At 38.4% G+C, this 22,886-nt stretch overlaps 1 protein-coding gene across 1 annotated transcript; it reads right to left on the bottom strand.

Annotated features, from left to right (window-relative positions):
• Positions 1-1,842: 1,842 nt before the first annotated feature.
• On the bottom strand, positions 1,843-20,450 carry DEK (DEK proto-oncogene). The gene is made up of 11 exons (XM_057424347.1): positions 20,344-20,450; positions 18,348-18,503; positions 16,652-16,753; positions 16,084-16,193; positions 13,477-13,571; positions 10,725-10,845; positions 9,445-9,627; positions 7,243-7,375; positions 4,812-4,960; positions 3,453-3,521; positions 1,843-2,559 (listed from the first exon to the last, which is right to left on the bottom strand). Exons 2-11 carry the CDS (start codon positions 18,490-18,492, stop codon positions 2,548-2,550), a joined length of 1,119 nt encoding a protein of 372 aa, XP_057280330.1. The 5' UTR covers positions 18,493-18,503; positions 20,344-20,450; the 3' UTR covers positions 1,843-2,547.
• Between the last annotated feature and the right edge of the window lie 2,436 nt (positions 20,451-22,886).

Raw genomic sequence — 22,886 nt, 5'->3', positions numbered from 1 at the left:
AAGTCCTAACAACAGTCAGGACATAATCTTAAGCACCGGGAAGGTATATGCCTGAACACTTGAATTAGTTACCTTTTCTTTAGTTACCCAGTTCCTATTTTTTTATGAGCACCTCTGTACAGGATTTAGAGCTCTTATCAGCTGTTTTTAATCCAACAGCAGGAGGATAAGCAAGACATTTTGTTTACCTTTTAGTATTGTGCTGCAGTCTTTCTCCCAGTTGCAGAAAGAACTGGAATATTGTCTCAGCTGCAGCCAGACTGGTACGGGTAAGCGGCGAAACAGCTCAGACATTTCTTCTCTGTTGAGGGCTACACTGAGTTATAGTTAAGAGATTGAAACAAAGTATTTGAAGAATGCCAAGTTCATTTCCATTCCATCTGCACAATTCCAAAGTGGCAAGAAATGCATACATACAATGAATAGAAGTACACTAACTTCTTGCAATTTTTTGTTAGAATTTTTATACTTGCGAGTCACTCATCTTAAAAACACCTCCTGACTCACACAACTGAAACGAACTGGTATGTTTACCTAAAAAACACAAAGCAGTTTAAGTGTTTGTAGAAAGTCCATCCCAAAACCCAAGAAAATTTGAAATAACTTTTTGCTTTTAAGTAGGACTTGGAAACTTTTGTTGCTTTTATTTGTAAATGAAAAAGTGGTTTTTACGTTAAGGCAGTTCTAGGAAAAGAAAGGAAAGGAAAGGAAAAGAAAAAGCCAAACAAATAAAAACAAACCAACCTTACAGAACATATAAAATTGTACACTGATGCAAGGACATACATTTCAGCAATAGTCTCTTCAAAACAGAAAAGCTTGATGAAAAAGGCTTGACTAGTTTCTACAAGATGAGATAAAGACAACCTTGTTTCTGTACAGATTTTTTTCTTTTACTATACATTTAAGCAAACATTAGATCATTGAAATTGATTTACATTTTTGTGAAAGCCATTTATTGAATACAAAACCCCCCCATTACATTCAGCCTTATTATAAACCATTACACGCAAAGAAATCCAAAAAGTATGTTAAGAATAATAGTCTAACTGGCTGAACATTTTCAGAATTTAAATCCTTTATGAACCCATATTTCCCAACTGTACAATAAAATTCAAAAAATATGCTTTGTCTTTCAGCAATACTACAGTCAGAGAGATTCTGTGCTCATGGCATTAATGGCAGCCCACACTTTGGCAATTATTAGTTTCATAATTGTAAGTGTAGGATTTCCCAAGGTATATGGGGAACAGAAACCTAAATAACAAAACCTTATGCAAAGAGTTCACTTTGATCTGAAAAGCTGTGGGCCAAAGTTCAAGACTGCAGGCTTAAAAGTACCATTGTCTATGTCGAAGCACCAAGGCTCAGGTTCAGAAGAGCTTTCGCATACAGAAGAGAACTTAACCACACACATCAGCGCTATCCAATACAAAAGCCCCACTGTGGATTTCCAAAACTATTGATCCTCCCAGCTGTATATCTTGGAAACCCACTTCCAAGATGCTAGGCCATCAAGTCAAGACACGAAAGATTTTTTTGCGAAGTGACCTTTACAAATTTTCCTACAGCCTGTGGAGGGATTCATTTACTTTCTCAAGCCATTGAAACAAATGTATCTGTAGTAGTCTTTTATACAAAGTTATAAGCTGAAAAGCTTAAGTATAAAACTACAGCTTCGTTTTTGCACAAGGCAAGAGAGGGCAAACATCATAAAACCTCAGCTTTTTTGTAGCTTCATGAAACTTCTGCATACTTTTCATCATAGCCCCACTGCTGAACACTGACATTTCATGTCATAAATTCTAAGATAACAAGATTAAAAAACTGATTTGCACAAAAGAAATCTGAAATAACTTTATATACACAACAGAAAGCCTTTCTAAAGTACAAAAATAACATCTTTATGCCAATTAGTTACCATGCTTTGACAGTTCTCTCAGTGCCTACACATGCAAGACAATAATCTAGATTCAGAATAATTCTGCATCTGTAGAATGTATCAGAATATAAAAGAGATTAACATGTGACTAACTCTTGTTATTTTCAGAATGGATATGTATTCAAAATATCTTTATAACCAATACTGCAATATTCCAGTCTCTGCATGTACATGTGTAGATAAGCAGCTTTCATTTCACTTAATTTTAAAATATCCTGCAAGCTAGTAATCCACACTGAAAAGCTATGATGTTTCTAATGAATCTAGTTATACAAAGCAATTCAAAATGTACAAAAACTATAAAAAGGGAACATTTATTGCCATGCATGAAGCTTAAGTATGTTCAACTAAAAACTGCATCAAATGCAGCTTTATTTTCCCCCCTCCCCCCAAAAAAACCCAAAACAAAACAAGCAAAAAAACCCAAACTAAAACAAAAAGACACACAAAGCAATTTACATCAACACTCAACATTAGATCAGCAGAATCAGCTCTGACTAAATACCACCAAGGGTAACACACATTCCTTTTGCTGGTGCCTATCAGATCTTCAAATCCATGGGAACATAAAACCAGGAATCTTCATTCCCCACAGTCAAATCAGATCATGAGATCAACTGAAAAGAGAAGTGTATTAGTTTTCTCCTTTGTCTCAATCCAGTTACATACAGCTACTCCTTTTCCATCAGACTATCAAGAAAATGCACTCTACTTTAGCTATCACAAACCCCCAAGAATACCCCTACAGCAAACAAACTGCTTTCTTACACCTTCACTGATAGCGACACATGTACGCACAGCACACAGAAACTTTCTAGATAGCCATGTATCAACATATGCAAATGAAGCCAGAAGAGAAAGTTACTTTATTAACTCTGCTACGAAAACCTCACTTCTCAGGTTCCATTTTTAGTTCGGGGGCAAGCAAAAGTAATTGAACTTGAAATTTTTTTTATTAATCACCAACCACAGACCAGACTACAAATCGTTTGTCATGAATACATTAGATCACTAATCTTCAGAGCAGCAAACCTGAAGGCAACATAATAACTAAGCTACCAGAAGCAAATGTAGAGAAAAGCTACCTACCCTCTTTTTGCCTTCTCTCCTTGCCAAAGCTTGCAGGTCTGCAGAACTTACACAACCTCATGCATTGTTACATAAAATATGTATGTGTGGTCAGTGCATGAATTACAGTGCACCTTGCAGTCAAGGCTGTCATTTAAAGTAAATGCATACCTTTCAGAGAGTAAAAGTCATCAAAAATGATGACAGCATGATAGCTTTAAGTTCTGCTTACCAAAGAAACTCATGACAGTAGTAGAAATACAAAAGGAAAAAAAAAAAAAAAAAATCAAATTAGGAACAGAGCTCAGGTTTACTGGACCACTAAACTTCCAATACTATACAGGAGGCTATTAAAACTGTCACAGGATGCCATGCTCCTTTCTACAAGGCTGAAGAAAAAACACCCCAACCGAGCACATTTTCTAAATGATAACGTTTTTACCTCTTTGACTGTTTTTTTAATGAAGTCTTTCCTGTCAGATAAATCATAACTAGGATAGTTTTCATACACCTAAAAAAAAAAGTAACAAAACAAAACACACACAACAAAACAAACCTCAGATTACTTTCATTCAATGTACTGTATTAACAGAAGTTGCTTAAATAAAATTAGGGCAAAACCTGGTATTTCTAATATACCAAAATGCCCTCTGCTAATTATGGGAAGTGAAAAGCTTATTTTCTGTCTTTATTTTGACCACATAAATATTTAAATACTCTTTTTTATGCTTAGTCACTGACAAAACTCATGCTATAATTTTTCACATTAGTAAACTGGAATGCATAGCTTGCCTTATCAGGCAAGTAAGAACTCTCCAGCCTTTGTCTGACATGCTGTCAGATACCCCCGCACTAGCATAGGAAGCCAAACAAATATCAAATCCTAATATTTACTTATTTTTTTTGGTAGTAAGTAAAATGGCAATCCTTTCAGGTGACTAACAGAAAAGCCAATGAATCTGAGTGCTATTCTACAACTATTTTTTAGTTAACTGGGTGGGAGAGGACCAAAGAAACAAGAAAGAGATGCCAACACTGACAACCAATGCAAAATATTTTAATTCAGTATACCAAATTTCAGACTTCTAGAAAGGCTAGAAAATGACCGTGACAAAAAGTTTACACAGAACATAAATAAATTGTTTTCTCATAACTTCTGGTTTCATTTTCTCAAGACAGTCTCCTGGAAGTACCAGAGAAACAAACACACAGTTTGACTATAGAAAACATCAAGGTAACAGTGTTGTCTGCGTGTAGTAACTTCTCCTTTCGTTTCCCAGCCACATGGACCCTTGCTGGCACCTGTCCTGACAATCAATGAACTCCTTGCTGAATTCATTCAACTCAACTAACGCAGATAAGAACTATTAACTTTTTTGCTGACAGATGAGAGTTGAATGGACTCAGAAAGAGCACATATGAAGAATGAGGACAAAGTGAGTAGGAGAAATCTAGAGAGCAGGACACAGCCCTCCCTTTTTGTCAGTAGCAAGCTCCTGCACCCTCTCAACATCTCAAATACTTTAGTACATGGCATTTGTTTTGGAGGTAATACTGCTACTTTCCATGTAGCTATTTTTTCTTTGGGGATTTCAATTCTAATGTTGGGTATCAGTGTTGCATTCCTTAAAATTAAAGCTCTCCTTGTTAAAGCTGTTAGAAAGTAAATAAACCAATGCAAAACTAGTTTGTTTCTGAACCATTGTGCAAAGTGCAAGCCTCCACTTCTGATACAATGACAAAAGTCAGTTCATAGACAACCTGTTGCCTAAAATGAAACTGCAATATCATACTTGCTTACCTCCTTGCAAATTTGTTTCATTGTGACCTCCTCCAAGTTTGCATTGGCCAACAAGTTCTTGACGGTTTCTTTAATTTCTTCATCTGTGGGTGGCTTCTTCAGCTTTTTAATTAACGGTTCATCATCTGAACTATCATCAGACTCGCTTTCTAAATAGGAAGAATAATTTGAGTTGTAACAAAAGGTTTTCCATTTGCCTGCTTTCTTCCTCCAAAACAGAAACTATCAGAACTTTCCCCAGATATGTGATGCAGATGCTCTCCCTTAAAACAGACACCTTGCCAGACCATCCATTTGAAGATAAAGGTAACGCTGTCAGCACTACATTTATTTATGAATCCGCACTGCTCTCGATGAACTATCAGTTTACAAATCAATATGAACTCTGAAAGGTATGGGACAGATTAATCTATCAAGCTAAAAAGTGGTTTATCATAATTTTAAATTGAGATCTCATGGCCCTTATTAAAAAAAAAAACAGTACTTATTTGTTTTAAAAAGGAGTTTGAATTTTTTTTTTCCCCAACAGCACTGTGTACAAAGATCTTGTAATTTTGGAATGCTGCATTACTAAACATGCTATCAGAAAAATCACGACAACAAATTAAGAGAATCATAAAGGAAGTTCAGTCAAGAGGCACAGGACTCTACTACAATCTCTTCCAGCAGCAAAAAAAATTAGACTGAACAACTCCACTCAGTTCCTGCACTGCCAACAACAACAAAAACATTAGAGCAGATGCCAAAAAACGTAGATAATGAGCTCACAGAAAGACCTACTTAACATTTTGAATTTTGTATCAAGAACATATACTCAAAACAGAAATACAGGAAGAGTACAAAAGAAATGATGAATATATTACACAACTTATACGCAAAACACATACTGACATTTATATGTGTGTGTGTTGATGACAAACTAAAATGTACACACAGAGTCAGTCACATTAGTACTGCTGGCAGTCAATCTGAAAATACAGAGTTCAGTACAGGCCACTTAACTCTCCTGAGTAATAAAGCTATGAAGGAAGTTCAGCATAATTCTATGCATGAGAGTGTAACCATTCCTTTTCTTAACATGCTGAAAAGCAGGGTAATTAATCTGAACTGATGTCTGCTATAGAATGCATATGTCTATTGCTGGCATTAAATGAAGTGTGTTTGCAGCATGAATATATGCTACATTAATAACTCATACTACAATTGTGACAGAGGCATGGCTGTTACCTCAGAAAGCAAGAGAACTTAAAGTGAGAAAGGACCTATGAAGATCATCTGGTTTAAGCCACTACTCAAAACAGGGCCAAGTGTAATTGGTTGCTCAGGGCCCTGCCAGGCTGAATTCTGAACATCTCCAACAACAGGGATTCTACAACTGCTCCAGGCCCTGTTTCCATGTGACTAACCTCATGGTGAAGCTTTTCTGCCCCATACCTGTAATTGCAATTTCCCTGGTGGCAACTTGCACCTAGTGCCTCCCATCCTCTGTGCATCTCCAAGCAGAGCCTGGTCCTTCCTTTCCCATGCTCTCCCATTGAATAGTTGCAGACTGCACTGTGATCCCCCTTTATCCATCTCTTCTTAAGGCTGACCAAGGCCAGCTCCCACAGTTTCTCTCCCTGCATCATGTACTCCAGTCCCCTGGCTGTCTTGCTGACTCTCCACAGGACTCGCTCCATTATGTCCGTGTCCGTCATGCACCCAGGAGCGCAAAGCTGGACTCTGCTCTTGGAGGCAGACTCACAAGGGCCAAATAGGGGGTAAGAATCACTTCCCTCAAGCTGCTGGCTACACATGTGCTGAAACAGCTGCTGCCAGTGTTCCTTATCACAAGGGCATGTTGCTGAGTTGGGTTCAACTTGCCATCTGCGAGAACCACCTGCCCCCCTACCCTGATCTTTTTCTACAAAGCTGCTTAGAAAGAAACCACTGTACCCACCTGCACTGCTGCAATCTTTACACAGGTATTAATAAACTCAACATATGGATAGCTTTTATGCATATCAATAGGACACATGTAAAACCCATATTTATGTTAACAAAACCCAAAACAAGCTGCTGAACAAAGGACATGCACAGTGGGAATATATACTTCTGGATTGGTAAGATTTGTGTGAAGTCATTAAACATGCACCAACAGAATTTTGCTAGCATTCTTCCAGCTGAAAGGAAAACCAAGCTGATATTTTCAGTTTATATGCAAACACAAAGTACATATATATATATATATATATGTACTTAACAGAAGTTACAAAGTATTCCAAACAAAGACCCTTTTTAATTGCTGTTACAAGGAAAAAAACATCAAGTAGCAAGCCAAGGATCCACCAAGTTCTATTTTCTCTCACAATTAGGTGCAAAATCTTGCTTTCTAATAAGCATGCCAGTTAAGCCACAAGTCAACGTATAATGAAAGATTTAAAGCATTTACCTTTTCTAGAACTGTTCTGACTTTTTTTAGTAGTGCTGCTATCTGCCTTCTTGACGTTCGCACTCTTCACAGCTTTCTTGGTTTTGGAAGTATTCTTTTTAGATCTTTCTCTTTTAGATGTTTTTCTAGGAGGCTATAAAGAAGAAAACCAGAAGATCAAAATGATGGCTTCTACCCAAACAATACATACATCTTTTCCACAATAGAAATTACCATTTCTGTCAATACAAACTAAATCAGCAAACTTGATTACTGAGTTTTGCTGGCAATTTCTACCTGTATACTACAGGGGGAATATGTCCATAAACAGTATTCCTGCATTCTTTTAGATTTCACATTGTCCTTCTATGTGGACTCTTAAGCTTACGCAGTGAGAACTTTCTGATGGTACTAGCAGTTTGGTTGTGCTACAGCTTTCTATTTGTAATTACTTATAATTAGCTCAAATAATTGTAAAGATTTATTTAAATTTCAAGAGTGAAAACGAAAGATTTTTCAACTTTTCAGCTTTCAAATTTTTGCTAAAAGCTCAATCACCAGGTATAAAGTCAGAAGACAAACCTGGGACTCAGATTTCAGTTTCTTATAAAATTACGCTCTCCAAGTACACAAAAATATTTCAGGTATCTTTTGCTTCCAGACAACTAAGACTTTTTGTATTGTTGGCCTAGGTTCAGCTGTAGCAGTTATTTTTTCTCCTTCCTAGAAGCTGGTGCCCTGCTGTGTTTTTGACTTTAGTCTGAGAACAGCTCTGACAGCAAAACCTAAAAAACATTGGTGTGTTAAGTAATGCTAACTCTGACCAAGGACTTTCCAGTCTCTCATGCTCTGACAGCAAGGAGATGCAAAAGAAGCCAGAAGGAAGCAGAAACAGGACACCTGACCCAAACTAGCCAAAGGGGTATTTCATACCCAGTCTACAAACCGGGGGGAGTCACCCGGAAAGCCCAGATCACAGCTCGGGACAGGCTGATTATTGGTCGGCAGGTGGTGAGCAATTGTATTGTGCATCACTTGTGTTTATTGTTTTCTTTTCCTTTTCCCCTTTTAGTTTTATATTCTCTCCCCTTGTTATTTCCCTTATTATTATTACTAGTGGTAATAGTAGTAGTAGTTTTGTATTATGCCTTGGTTACTGGACTGTTCTTATCTCAACCCATGGGATTTAAATTCTTTCAATTCTCCTCTCCATCCCTCTGGGAGCAGGGGAGGCATGAGCGAGTGGCTGCATGGTTCTGAGTTACTGGCTGGGCTTAAACCACAACAATTGCTTAAAGGAAGAGTTGCAATCAAAAGACACACAACCTGAGGACAATCTATTCCAGTCACTCCATGCACAGAATTTCCACAAGCTGGGGCCGCAATGCTTTGATGCCTACATCCTTCAACCTGTGGTATGTTAAAGGTACGCCATAAACCTAACCTTTTTTTTTTTTCTTTTAATACTGCAATCTTAAAGTTGTACAAATGTAGCCATTTTCCATTTGATTTCCTACATTCAAACTAATTTGACATACTAACGCTCTTGTAATACTTAAGCTTTTATGCAATTCAACTTCAGTTTCCAAAGTCTGCTCAACTACTGCTGAGCACTTTGGAGGTTGCAGGGATCTTTGTTAGGCTGCTTACTATGTTGCTCAGTCTATCTTTGTGATTCAAGATAGAGAATCCTAAAAGAGATATTAGAACATAAAATCCAGGATAAATATGGAACAAAGACCCAAAAACCAATGCAGTTAGCTAGATCAGAGAAATTTACTGAATTCAAACTTAAGTCATAGGTATCAAATCATACACTACACAGAAAAAGCCCAGATATAAATAGATATTGACAATTTTTATGAAACTACAACAAAGTCATCACAGATGATAAAAGAAATGCAATCAATTATGCCTGAAATCCTGGCTAATCCAAAATGATGTAGAATGAATGTTTTTATAAGGTGCATACATATATCCAAGAATTGGAACCTTTGGCTTTTATCTTATTGATTCTCTAACACACTAAAAAATGATGAAAATTTCTTACAAATTGCAGATGTTTTGTGTTTTTTTTTTCTTTTTAAACTATTCATTCAGCTAAACATCACTTACTCCCCAACTGTGTTCCAAGAATTACCAGTCAAGAATAACTATGTAATGATAAATTGCAGACAAATGTTTTTAGCCCTATGTTGAAAAGCAAACAAAAATTCTCATTACCTCATCTTCACTTTCTTTTTCTTCTGAAGAGTCATCTTTTTCTTTCTTTTCATCTTCTTCACTACTGGATTCATCTGACAAGATCTCTGGACACTTGGTGCGTTTTGATTTTCTTGTTGTTCCAGTGCTACTGCGCTCTTTTTTGCCACCTTTGCTTGGTGTTTTTTTGGACTTTGGCAATGGCTGAGAAACAAGGATGTGTGTAATCCAAGTATCAATACAAAAGTGAATTTAAAAAAAAAAAATTACTTCAAATCACGTGAAAGTAAACAAATATAGAGGTCTCTGAGCCTTGGTAACAAAACCCAGGACTATTTTATACACTAAACTTTAGCCATTAACATTTCGTATTAAGCAGAAATTCATTGCAGAGACAGAGCTGAGTAAAATGAAATTTCAGTTCTAAGCTAAGCACCCCTTTCACTCCCCTAACCAAACAAATCTTCAAAGGTTGGGGGTTAGGGAAGGGAAGCAAGAAAAGCAATCTAGCAAGAACTTTTACATACCTATATCCTCCCACCTCATAAAAGTACACTTTTTTCGGGTAACAAATTAGCTGATAACTCTTCTGAAGGCTTAAAGGCAGGAATTCTGACATGTCTTATGCAAAACTGCATTTTGTTGTCACTCAGTACCAGTGCATCTAAGTCGGCATGCAGAATTTCCTGAACAACAGTCTAACTATTCAAGTATTGCTTTTAGATTAAAAACTGAAACCCCAAGATCAATAGAGTTTTGTAGTCTTGGCAGCAGAATCAAGTACACAAGCATATACTAGTTAAAGCAAGTTTTCCTAGCGTTACAACAAATTTCATCTTGTGATGACCAAATGTGATCATATTCACTTGCCAATTTGTAGCATACCCAGGTAACATCTGACTGCTTATTTTCCTGTCCTTTGATGTTTTATTCCTTTGCTGACACCTTTTTTTTTTTTCCCCTTTCCTGCTCACATATTATGTCTATTCCCCTCTTTTCACCCATAAAGCAGAAGCTACTTATGGTATTTGGGTATAGTTTCCTGCGTTGACTACATACACTATGTGCACTAACAGTGTATAACAGGTACACTTACATAATAAGCATATAGTGTCTAAGCTCTCACCCCATTGTAGATGCCTGCAAGAGTAAAACTATTCTCTTTCAAGAGCCACTGCTACTTCAGCAGGTACAACATAACTGTATCAGCACCGATAACATGCAAATAATAAACAATAAAGACAGCTGCATGTTTCATCAGAACAGAGCTGCAAAAGTGAGTGTAACAACCCGCATCTCACCTTGCCTGAAGATTTTGGATGCATTAAGAAGTTTAAGATTCTCGTGACAAGCTCACTATTAACACCTGATCTTTCCAAGTCGAGAACTTCACAGATACTTTTCAACATTGCATTTCTAAATCTGGGGAAGGAAGGGAAAAAAAACAAAACAAAAAAAAAAAGAGAAAAATCAGTATCACATCCTAAACAATCAGTCAACATTTGACTCCTTGAAGCTGCCATCTGGTTTGTGTCTGGAACCAAACACTTAACTACATTTCCAGTCTTGCCTATCTTACACAAAGCAACAACACCCCATTACATAAAGCATAATCAAACAAAAATCCCAAATTCATATGTGTGTAAAGTAGGATATATTAAAAAAAAAGTTATAAAATCTTAGGGGGGAGAGGAGGAAAATCTTCTCCAGCACATTCCCTAACCTACCACATTGGAAAGAATCAATCTTGGGACAATGTATCCAGTGGCTGCAAGACCACGGGGTCTTCGCTTAATTTTCTCTAGTTCCTTACCCCCTTATGGCAGTACCTTTGATGAAGATACAAGGTTATGAGGAACCTCGTATGAGAAACTCTGACATTCACCCCCTTCAAGATCCAAAAGGATCTTGAACCAGTTGCCCTGCTTCATCATTTGTTCCACTGGTATTGAAAAAAGTGAAGAGAGAGTCAGATCCTGCGAGGGTACAACATCAGAATAGAAGCATGATGAGACTTTAAAATCAAAACCAAAAAAGCCCCTACTTACTCTATCCCTTACTTCCCTTCAAATGCTTATACTTTTCACTAATTTTGTACAATGCTGCCTGAAAAGTGGATTTTGTCTGACCATTTTTCACAAGTTTAATAGCTATTTCTGATAATCACATTAAAAGGAAACTTATTTTTATTATTTATTATTATTGTTTGTTTAAAGCCAGTGCAGCTATTCCATGGGGGCTTACAACTTCCCTAAAGTAGCATTTAATTTCAGACTGTCCCTTTAAACTCAGACTTTTAAGGGGGCAGAACAACTTTGTTCTCTGATATTTTAGGGCATGGGAAGAGGAAATTTTGACAGGTCTGATGTACCTCCCAACCTCAAAGTATAGTTCATCCACCACCCTTCCAACAATTAAATAAATTCTTTCAATCATTTTTCTAGACAAGCTTATAAGAAGTTTTGTGTGATCTTACTGTGTGGAAAGCCTTCCTGTTTAGCTTCTGGGCATACACTGAATACTTGTAAGGTATTCCTGCAGAATCAAAGTCAGCCTCTTGCATTTTGAAATACAATAATACTATAGAGTTAAAGCAAGTTAACGTGTCAAGAGATTTTAAAAATGCATAGTGTCGAAGTTTGTTTCAGACTTTCAAGACCTTGTATACTGAATTTAGGATTTTATGGCTCTATTGCTGCTTTAACTAAAATTGCTTACAACTTGTTTTACACATGGCATTTGTCCCTGTATTTTAACTTGGGACCAGCCTTTCATACTTCTAATACTTTGATGGTACGTCTGCAGGTAATAGCAGTCCTAGGTATTAAAATGCAGTTCAAATGTGGAATAAACAAGTGCACACAAAGTTCTGAGTCTGTAATTTCCACGGCAAGTATTTTTGACTTACAAAATACAAGAACTCTAATTCACACATCAACCTCAACCCTCATTCTTTCTGATTTAGAACCAGAATAGTCAGATTCTGCAAAAAAAATTTTGTCCTTTGTTCACCTTGTTCAATGGTGTTAAAACATGATGACATGCAAGTGTAGTGTGGGCAGAAATCAACCACATAGAATAAATTAATAATCTAACCAGCAGCATCTCATACATAGCTATGAACAGCAGCAGAATTTAACACAGTAATGCAGACATGCAGGGCTTAACGTAACAGTCAGGTTTCAGAGTATTTGCTGAAGAGTGAAGAGTAATAAAACTTAACTAGTAGTTCCTTCATATTGAAAATACAAAAAAAATAAGTACAAAAATATTTTGTGACCTTCTGCAGATAAAGGAAAACATTACCCAATAAAACCAATTGGAAACAGTTAATATCCCCATCCTGAGACAGTTTGTCTTATAGATTCACATGTACTTCACAAACCCTAGTCCTAGAAAATTGTGTATCTTGGAATTCCAAGATTTGCAAGAAAATTGCAAATTTTTAATTCTGGAAGCCTCCACACTATCATCAAACTGACACTAAAAAAAGATTTAGAATCAACTGGGTGGAAGTTAGGAGTTCTTTTGTTAGTAGTTTTTTTCTTTTTTCTTGTCACAACTAGGTGAACAGATACGCAAGGGCATTTTTAAACCCTTTCAGAACAGTCAAAAATCAACCTGCAGCCATTTATCCTGTTAATAGAAAAGCAGCTAATGTGAAGAGACAGTAAAAGAAGAAATATTGATAGACTAGCTGCTACAGCAATTCTAGGAATAAGACTATGTTTAATACATAAGCAGAAATAGCTTTGATTCTGAAGGAGAAAGTTTTCGAGGCATAGAAGGATGCAAGTTTGCAGCATGAACAGGGCATAATGTATTCACAACACTGGGGAAATGTTTTTTTTCTCACTTGGCAGAAAAATCTGCTAGTTAGCATGTAATAGTTAAAATCATCTTTAAAGATCGGTTTGTGTGATAAAAATCAGCTCAGAAACAGCTCAAGGAAACAGCCATTCAGCTTAAAATTATATTTAATCTGAAGTAAAATTTTGAAAACAAAAAGGAGTGTATAACATGAGTCAAGATATGATAAGAAGCAATAATTACTTTTTTAACATTTCTTCCTTCTTTTTGTATTGGTCACTTCCTTTTTCAAATGGGAACCCGCTGAACTGACCCACATTCTTCTTTAGGGAAGCAACCTGGAACAGAACACACAATTACTTTCCAATGCAAGTACTTTCAAAAGATTTCATCCAATTACATGTCAACTTTGCATACAAGTCTATTCTAGCATTTAGCTTTCTGTTGACAAAAAATTATCTCTTTCAAGTGATAACATATATGCCTTTATTTATGTCATGGCAGCTATACTACAACAAATTTACTAGCATGCTAGCATGCATCTGTACTAGCAGTATTCAGTTCCTGGTTTCTGTGCTAGCTGTTCAGATTTCCAAAATACAGAGATTAAAAGTACCAAGTTCTTGTGATCTTCTTACTTTAAATAACTTCCTAGGTAAAAATCACCTGCCACTTCAAGCTTGTTTAGAATGTATTCCATGATTATTTACATGTTTGCACAAATACGAACATATGTAGCCTGTTGCATACTTCATACTATAAAGTTTGTTACATAACAGTGAATTTTATTTTTACTATATAATCTGCTAAAGCAGATTTGCTTTACCTGCTTTTCTAGTCTTACATCGGACCATGATTATACTTCTGAACCTTTTCTTTAGCGTAACTAATTTTTGCATTCACATACCACTTGGTTTACAGCTTCTACCACTATACCTGTAGTCTAAACAGAGTTAAATTTCACTGCAAAGCCTTTACAATGGGAAAATTGCTCCCATCAAGACACCAATATAGTTCTTTGTTTTCACTCTCTCTTTTTACCAAAAAATAAGTTAAAAAATATCCCCAAATCTTTCATTCTCCTGAGATTTTTAACACCATCAAGAATAACTTGAACCCACTTTCAACAGTTCTACAAATTTTGCTCCTGGTATTTCTCCATTAGCTTATAATTTTACCAAAGCTAAGCTCCTTTTCCCAAAGAGAATTATTTTTGTCCAGCACCTGGAGAAAATTTGCAGACAGTATTGGTATGGTTTATTAAAAACATTAATCATGATCTAAAGCACATACAGAACATGCATACAAGACAACATCTCATCTTCACCATATTAAACAGCATTCTGAGTTCCCAGTAATACCAATTAAATATAGTTTTGGATGAAACCATACTGATATATTTCTAAGCAAATCAGTATATTTTTATACCTTTGGACTCAAACCACTGGGATGCTGCAGCAATCCAGCTGGACTTTCCAACAAGTCTATGAATAAAGGACTAAATGCGGGAGGGCAAAGCAAAGTGTGGGGGGTGTGAGGTGAAAATGTAATCAAGTGGTAGGGAGAGAAGGGAGAGAGCTGTATTTCAACAGCAGTTGTGTCTAATTAATATGGTTTAGGGGCATCAAGTATCAATTTACATCATTTGGACATAATTAAGAAATGGCAAACAGATGTGTCTATTAGTTTATTATATAAATTATTATTGCTAAACCAATTATTAATAACAGTTGTTAGTTTCTTCGTAGTGTGTCTCAGATCTGCAATCTTAAGTGGGAAAGGTGGATTCAGAGGTTATGGTATCCCAGTAGCTCCACCCAAAGATGGTAAGATGGTTTCATGAAGGGTAAATGGACCAATTTGAAAACTTCTATGATAAAGCCAGTTAAATGGGAAAGTTACATGGTTCTGCCATGGTACCTTCCCTAACAAACAATTAAATTCTACTGCGGGACAATCCAGAAGTTTGCAAAACTCTGAATGCACCAAGTTAGAAATTCTCTAGTCTGGTCTACTGCCATAATGAATAACTAGCAGTTCACAGAAGTAGGTGTTAGTGAATATATACTGTTATTTTTCTGAATACGTGAGGCAAGAGATCTTTCTTTGCCATTTAAACAAGCATTGCATTAGCAGCAGTGGTCTGAGGTATTACTAGTGAGCTAGCATTAATCTATACTAGTAGTCTTCAGTTCCTGGTTTCTGTGCTAGGTGTTCAGGTTTCCAGAATACACAGAGATTAAAAACAAATTCTTATAAATACGATATGTGTATTGAAGTAGTAAAATTTAATCTGCTTAAATTTCTCTACATCCATTTTCCCTGTATAAGCAAGGAAAATGGGCCATATTTACCCCAAAATTTAAGGCACAATCACTGATATATAAAGAGCTCCAAGAATGACTTGCTATTGCATTTTCTTTAAGTTTCATACTTAAATACAAAAGCAAGCATATAATTTTTCACTAATATTTTAACTGTCTTAAATAAATGTGCCAAAAATCACTATTAAGATTTTACATATAATGTAGTTTTACTTTCTACTGCTTTATGCAAACTAAAGGAGAAAATCACTAGGTCAGTAGCAATGTATTAACATGGTTCAAACACTAAACAAATAGAAGTACCAAGAAAAAGCTATGTTCAACAAAAGAACTACATGGAGTATTTTGACCATTATCTGCACGTCAGCAGCTAATAGCATGTGAACCATAAAGTATTTCCAGCTCATCCTCATAAGGTAAACCACTCCTCCTCCCATTAAAATAGAATAAAAATTAAGAAACTATAATAAAACATTTTCACTATGCATGAGAAATAACAGGTATAAGATTGATTTTAAATTCTTACAGTGCCTGGCCTGTTGTAGAGAAGTTTGTGCAGGTTCCTAAGTTCGTCTGTCTTCTTTTTACTCAGAAAGAATTGTATCCTTTCAATTTCACAGAGTTTTTGTCCTTTTCCTGAAACAATTAAAATCAATTATGCTATTCATCACATTCATCAGTATGTGTTCATAACTTCAAATATGTACTGTTTTGTTAAAAAAGCAAAGAAGTTATTAAGCAGGCCTCTTCCTATCAATTAGGCATCCTGACAGTCCCTTTATCTACCTTACTTGACAGTACCTACACCGGTGTACAAGGACCTGGCATTTACTTTTTATTATAACTGCTCCTGCCTTTCTTAGTGGTGGCTAGGTACTGAAGATCCTATTCCAGGTAAGTGTAAACATTATCTTTTATGGTTTAAACTGATGTTACAGAATAAAAGAGGGTTTTCATATAACAGCCTTATCATTTTAATTGGATAATGACTCTTAAGTTAGGTCTCATCTACAACAAATAAGTAATTTGATCTTTTAAGAGGTTTCATTATCAATTCCAACACTCACAGTTATTATGTGACAGGACAAGCTTACCTGGCGTAATTGTAAAAGGTTCCTTTTGCAATGAGGACACTTGCATGGTCAGTCGGTCAACCTTCTTTTTCTCTCTTTTCCCTTCAACAATTAGACTCTTTTCTGCAAAGGACAGCTTCCTTAAACACAGTATTTTTTATTACAGGAGCAGATTTGACTGTAGTGACAAGCAATACAACACTGCATTTTTGACATGGGAAACCAAAAATGGATTATGATATAACCAGCTACTATGACACTTTCAAACCTTTTGCCAATAGGTCAATGGGATTCTACTGATCTCTGCGTGTGTGTACATATGTAACTAGAGGAGTCTAGTTCTTAACCACAGTCCTGTATTCAACTTAACCTACACACACCAGCTCCACTTCAGCCTTCCTGGGGAGAACACTACCACCAGATGGGCAAAAGGAGAGTCCAGCATGCCTGCAGACACTTTCTCTTCCCACTACTGGACTGCAGGTCTTACATGTATCAGCAGGAAAGGCAGAAACACAAGATCAGTGGGACTGTAGTACACCTCACAGGGCTACACAGTGTGACCCTCAGCAGGGCACAATACAAGTGTCACAATTACTATAAGAACACTACTTCCAGTAATTCTGATACTGTTTAAATGAATACAATGTTTTATGTATACGCTGCACATCACTACTTCAACGATGTCATGTCAGGAGAGAAACCAAATGCTTGACCTCAACATTTCATACTAGAATACTTGACCTCAAATCAAACTATCCTTAGCAGTAAATATATGGGCTGTCCTGGCGTTAACATCTGAAAGCAGCTTCAAAATCTGTATGAACATAATCAAGCCTGGACACGTATCTGCTGAAAACGGAGAAAAATATATGTGGGTGTACACAAGAAACAGTTGTTTCTAAAAGCCTAATTCTAATTAGGCTATTCAAACAGCATAATCTATCTTCTTTCTACTACCTTTCCTAAAGACAACCTTTAGCTTTTTTAAGAATCCATGAGTGACTTAGTTTTCACTGTGTCATACAGCAGCTCTATTTCCATGGATGCCTTTATTTGCAGAACAGGTGCCTAGAGATTTCATGATGGGAATTAACATTTTTGCATAGTAGTTCCTTCATCACATCTTGTATACCTTGGCTATCCTATTCAATTACATGCCACAACATAAAACCCACCTTGCTTGCTCATCTACGATACCACTATATCATCAGTCAAATGGGATATTCCCCCTCCAGTATAACTGAATTTTGGTACCCAGTAAATTAATCCATAGTAGTTAAGCAAAGACATCTGTATTGTTTCCAACAATATGGCACAGATTTTTGAAGTGTATCTCTTTTGCAAACATAAATCACTTCAGTGTTACTGGCAAAAAAGAATTCTTTTTTGGATATGCATTTTCATACAGATAATTTCATAAAGGACACTACCTATTCCAAGCATCTAGAAGTTTATACAACAACAACAAAAAAACCAAAATCCTAGCGTAGGAACCCAGGATGCTGGCAATTATTTCAATCTTTCCTGAAGAACAAGAGCATTGCTGTTTCTACTGTCACCTGTTACAGTCTACCGGGAAGTGATTTATGACCCATAAGATATATCACGGAATTTCCTAAACTGCAATTGTACAATTAGCTAAAATTACAGGAGAATGCATTCAGTAAGCTTGGCATTTTTTAAAGGACAACTTATTCAGTGGAAAAACAAGTACCCTTTTCTTCTTCCTCCTCCTCCTCCTCTTCTTCCTCTTCTTCCTCGCTTTCCTCAGCTTTGTCTTTGTTTTCAGTTTCAGACTGTTTCTCATCTGCTTTTTCAGATGACATTGTGTCTTCTTTTGATGAAGCAACAGAAGACATGGTGTATGGTTCTATAAAAACAAGTCAGGGAAACCACCATCAATATAGCATTACAGATGATAAATACAGGAAACCTGCTTTTTAAAAACATCTTCTACTGTCTACATGATATCACAATGCTCATATTGTGATTGTTCACATTTTTTAAGACTCTAAAGTATTCTGCATATACACAATAAAAAAGGTTTTTGAGGAATAGTTGCCATCCATTCTGCAACTAGACTGGTTAAGGACAATTTAAAAGGTTATAAATTCTTTCTGACCACAAGTCTTTGTGAAGCATTCGGAAACACCCACTCAAAGCAGCTGATGCTGCTATCTATTGAGAACTGTAATGTTTTAAGGTATTTTAGTACATTGTATTATAAACTGAATAGTTATTTCTGATAATGGTTAACTATGCATACAAGGTTCCTAATAAGTTGAGCAAGCTACATATTAACATGGGAAATAAGAACCGAAGCATAAAAAGTTACGAACAATTTAGAAAAAATTAACACTGCCTTCAGAGTTCAGATAGCTGAGACATCTCAGGGTTTGAAAATGCTTTTTGGCTTTAATCTGTAGATCTACAACAAAAAAGAATAAATGCTTCGTAGTCAGCATGTTTAAAAGGAGTCTTTTCTTAGCATCATAAGTGGCTTAAATGTTAACTTAAAAACTTAAATATCTCACTTTGGCAAACACCACTTCCCTACTGACTGAGAATGTGAAATAAAACAACCTAGCTTTCAGAATCTTCCACTGTTTACAGATCTGGAACAAAATACATCATCAGCTGTATAAGCCCTTGTGGAAAAATTATCATATGGTTAAACACTTTCTTTTTCTGATACTATAAAGTCAGTATTATTTGTAGGGGTTTAAGATGAATGGACAATTAAATCAACTGCTTATATGCAATACTAGCACGTGCCAGAGAACAGCAACACTCCAAATGGCAGAAGATATGAGTTATATTATCAATAGGAAAAAGGAAGTTTACTATTCTTTGCTAAATCACAAAGGAAAAAAAAGTTAAATCTCTTTCAGGGTATTGCTACCAGTATTTAATTTGACATGGAAAAGTAACCCGATTTTTTCGTTATATGACTCTGAATTTTATTTGCACAACTGGAAGAGCAAGTGAAGAACTACAAGTTGTCTTTCCTTACCCTTTCAACGAGGGCAGAAGGGGAATAGGAAAATTAAGAGGCTTTTTAGCGTTTCCAGCAACCAGGTCCGCGAGGACAACTTGTTCAGTGAAAAAGGGAGACACCTTTAGGAAGACTTTAGTTGGGCGTATTTTGGGACGGGAGAGAGTATCTCGCAATCCGCCCCAAGGATAATTGTGCACAACAGCACGTCCCACCCTTGTCCAACACCTTTCAAACGTGGACTCGCCACCCGTCTCCTTCCCTAGTCGGAGGCCGGAGAAAGCAACCACGATGGACAGCGCCGGAAGGAGCCGGCCGCCAAGGAACAGGGCGGCAGGGCAGCGGCGAGCGCCACCCCTCTCCCCGTACCAGCTGGCAGTGACACCGCTCCGCCCCGCTCCCTCCGCCGGACCGGACAGAACGCCCAGGAGACAACTCCAGCAGAAAACACAGCCCGGCGCCCAGACGAAGCCTGTGAGGGAGACGGCCCCTGGGCGCCGCTGAGCCGGCGACAAGCGCCCCCGGCACACAGCCTGTTCCCCGGCGGGATAGACGTCCAGCTGCGCAGCGGCCGCATTTCATTTCCCCTCGTCACCCCGCCTCCCTGGCCGCTCCGCCCGGCTCAGCCCAGCACGGCCCGGCCGCGGCAAGGTGACAAGGGAAGAGGCGGGAGCGCGTCCTGTGGCGCCGTTATGGCCATGGCGGCGGGACCCACCTCAGCTCGAGCCCCAGATCCTATCTCCTTTCTCAGGCGCGGCTGCGGCAGCAACAGCGGCTGGAAGCGACAGTTACCGGAGGATGGAGAGTGCGGGGCCGGGCGCCACTACGCACAGCGACACACAGACGCGTCCCGCCGCCGGTCGGTCACTCGTTCGGTGTGTCGGTCGCTCGGTCACTCTCCTTCTCCACCCCGGAATCAACAAGGTTTTCAAAATGGCGGGTTCTCGAACGGCGAGAAGGAAGCGGGAAGGCGGAGGCCAATCAGCGCCCACAACCCGGCCGGAGCGGGGAGGGGCCGGGTGCGCGCGCAGGGAAGGCTGTTGTTGGGCGTGTGGATGTGAGCGACGTGCTCCCGCCCTCCCAGGTGACGTCAGGCCGCGAGGGGCGGGGCCAGGTAGCGGAGTGCTGCGTGAGGGCGTTTGGGTGTGTTGAGGTGAGGAGGGTCAAACCGAATTAAGTTAGTATATAACGCTGTAATTGATAGCAAATTCAATTAGTATTTCACTGAATATAGAGACTTAGAGCTACAAGTTCGTAAACTAGAATTTTACTGTGTATAGGGGGTATGGAGATAAGGCAGGCATGCAGCAAGAGAACCATGTCTTCTGTCAAATCAATATATGCCCTCTTTCTGTTGATAAGAAAAAAGACAAACGGCTATGAAAGACAACATCTCGAGGAGCCTTTCAGGATCATAAATTAACCCAAACAATAACATGTAGTTAATTGGACAGACTAAACACATTCCAGTGTTCTTCAGTAACAGAGTTCCATAAAAGGGTACAATGAATGGGGATATTTCTACCCAAACGACCCCCAGAGCCCACTCCTCAAGATTCATAGCACCTGCACAGCAGCCTTACCTTACCCAAATCACCATATGCAATGAGTAACGGGAATTGGATGGGCACTTTGCAGAATTACCATGAATATGTATATAATACAGATAAATAAGCTGCAAACTGTCTTTTCTCGGTGTGTATGACAGGCGGAGCGATCCCCCATGCACCCGGTACCGTAATAAAGTAATATCGGCTTTCTAACCTGTCATTCTGGTCAGACAGTTTATTTCCCAGATTTCGGTGACAAGGGGAGAGGGACACGGGTGTGTGTGAAGGCCCAAGCCGCTCCTCCGCCGTTCCCGTCCCCACTGGTGCTTTGTGGGCGCCAGTTCAAAGTGCCCTTTCCGTCCCATGCGGTCACGACTCCGCTCCTCTGTGGGTGGGAAGGGCTCGAGCGATCCAGCTTTATTGTAACAGCCTCGTCTGCTCGCGCCTGCGGGTGCTGGAGAAGTGTAGAGCGGCGGCCACGGTGCTGACAGGCTGAGGGATCGCAGGCAATGGAAGAAAACGGAAGAAAAGTAGAAGCTGGGGCTGAAGGGTGAGGTCTTCTGCTCAGCCGTGTGAAATGAGACAAGTCACAGATGGCCTTCGAAAGGGCAAAAGCCCTGTCTTGCTCCCTGTGCTACCTCTGCCAGAACTTAAGATCTACTCTTCAAACCAAAGAGGAGCTTAGTGTGCCTTCAGCAAGGGTCAGGAGTACTCAGAAAATAGATTGAATAAGGAAGCAGCTGGAACTAGTCTCCTACAGCATCCAGGGGAGGTCATGAAAATGATAAGAGGGCTGGAGTACCTCTCCTGTGGAGACAGACTGAGAGAGCTGGGCTTACTCAGCCTGGAGAAGAAAAACTTACAGAAGACCTTACAGCAGCATTCTCCAGCACCTAAAGGGGGCCTACAAGAAATCTGGAGAGGGACTTTGTACAAGGGCATGTAGTGATAGGACAAGGAGTAATGGCTTTAAACTGAAAGAGGGGAGATTGAGATTAGATATTAGGAAAAAGTTCTTTCCTGTGAGGGGGGTGAGACACTGGTACAGGGTGCCCAGAGAAGCTGTGGCTGCCCCATCCCAGGCAGTGTTCAAGATCAGGTTGGATAGAGCCTTGAGAAACCTGGTTTAGTGGAAGGTGTTGCTGCCCATGTCAGGGGCTTTGGAACTAGATGACCTTTGAGGTCCCTTCCAACCCAGACCATTCTGTGATGCTGTGAATTAGCCAGTGCTGATGACTGTCTCAAAGCTACATTATACTGCCAGCAGTTTGTTGGCTAGTGTGAGTAGCTGTAAATAGATGGCTCTTAGTATGGGGGAAAGAAGAGAGAAAAATGTCACTCACACAGGTGTGAGTTGTTAATCTTAGGCATGTGTAAAGCACAGTTGTGCAGAATTGGTAATAAAGCTAGAAAATATGTGTAATACAAATACTACAGAATAATAGAATCTGGAATAGGAAAATACTTCAGAAATACTGCAGTATATAGTGTACATATGGAAAGTCTGGGGACTGTAAATTAATCATGTCCCAATTTAGGCAACAGAGATACAGATTTCATTTTCCAAAAGCTTTTAAAGCTGGTGCAATCACAGATGGTTATGGTCTTTAAAGGGAAAATGTAAATTATTTACCAACAATACATAATTAGACAAGCCTGAAGTTAACACACAAGGAGGCAAAAATATCATTAAGCCATGGACTACACA

This window comes from Pezoporus wallicus, unplaced genomic scaffold (genome assembly GCF_028554395.1).
Source record: "Pezoporus wallicus isolate ANWC-B61680 ecotype Strahan unplaced genomic scaffold, APGP_CSIRO_Pwel_v1 contig_5485, whole genome shotgun sequence".
NCBI lineage: Eukaryota > Metazoa > Chordata > Aves > Psittaciformes > Psittacidae > Pezoporus > Pezoporus wallicus.
This window is presented reverse-complemented; position numbering and strand designations above follow the sequence as displayed.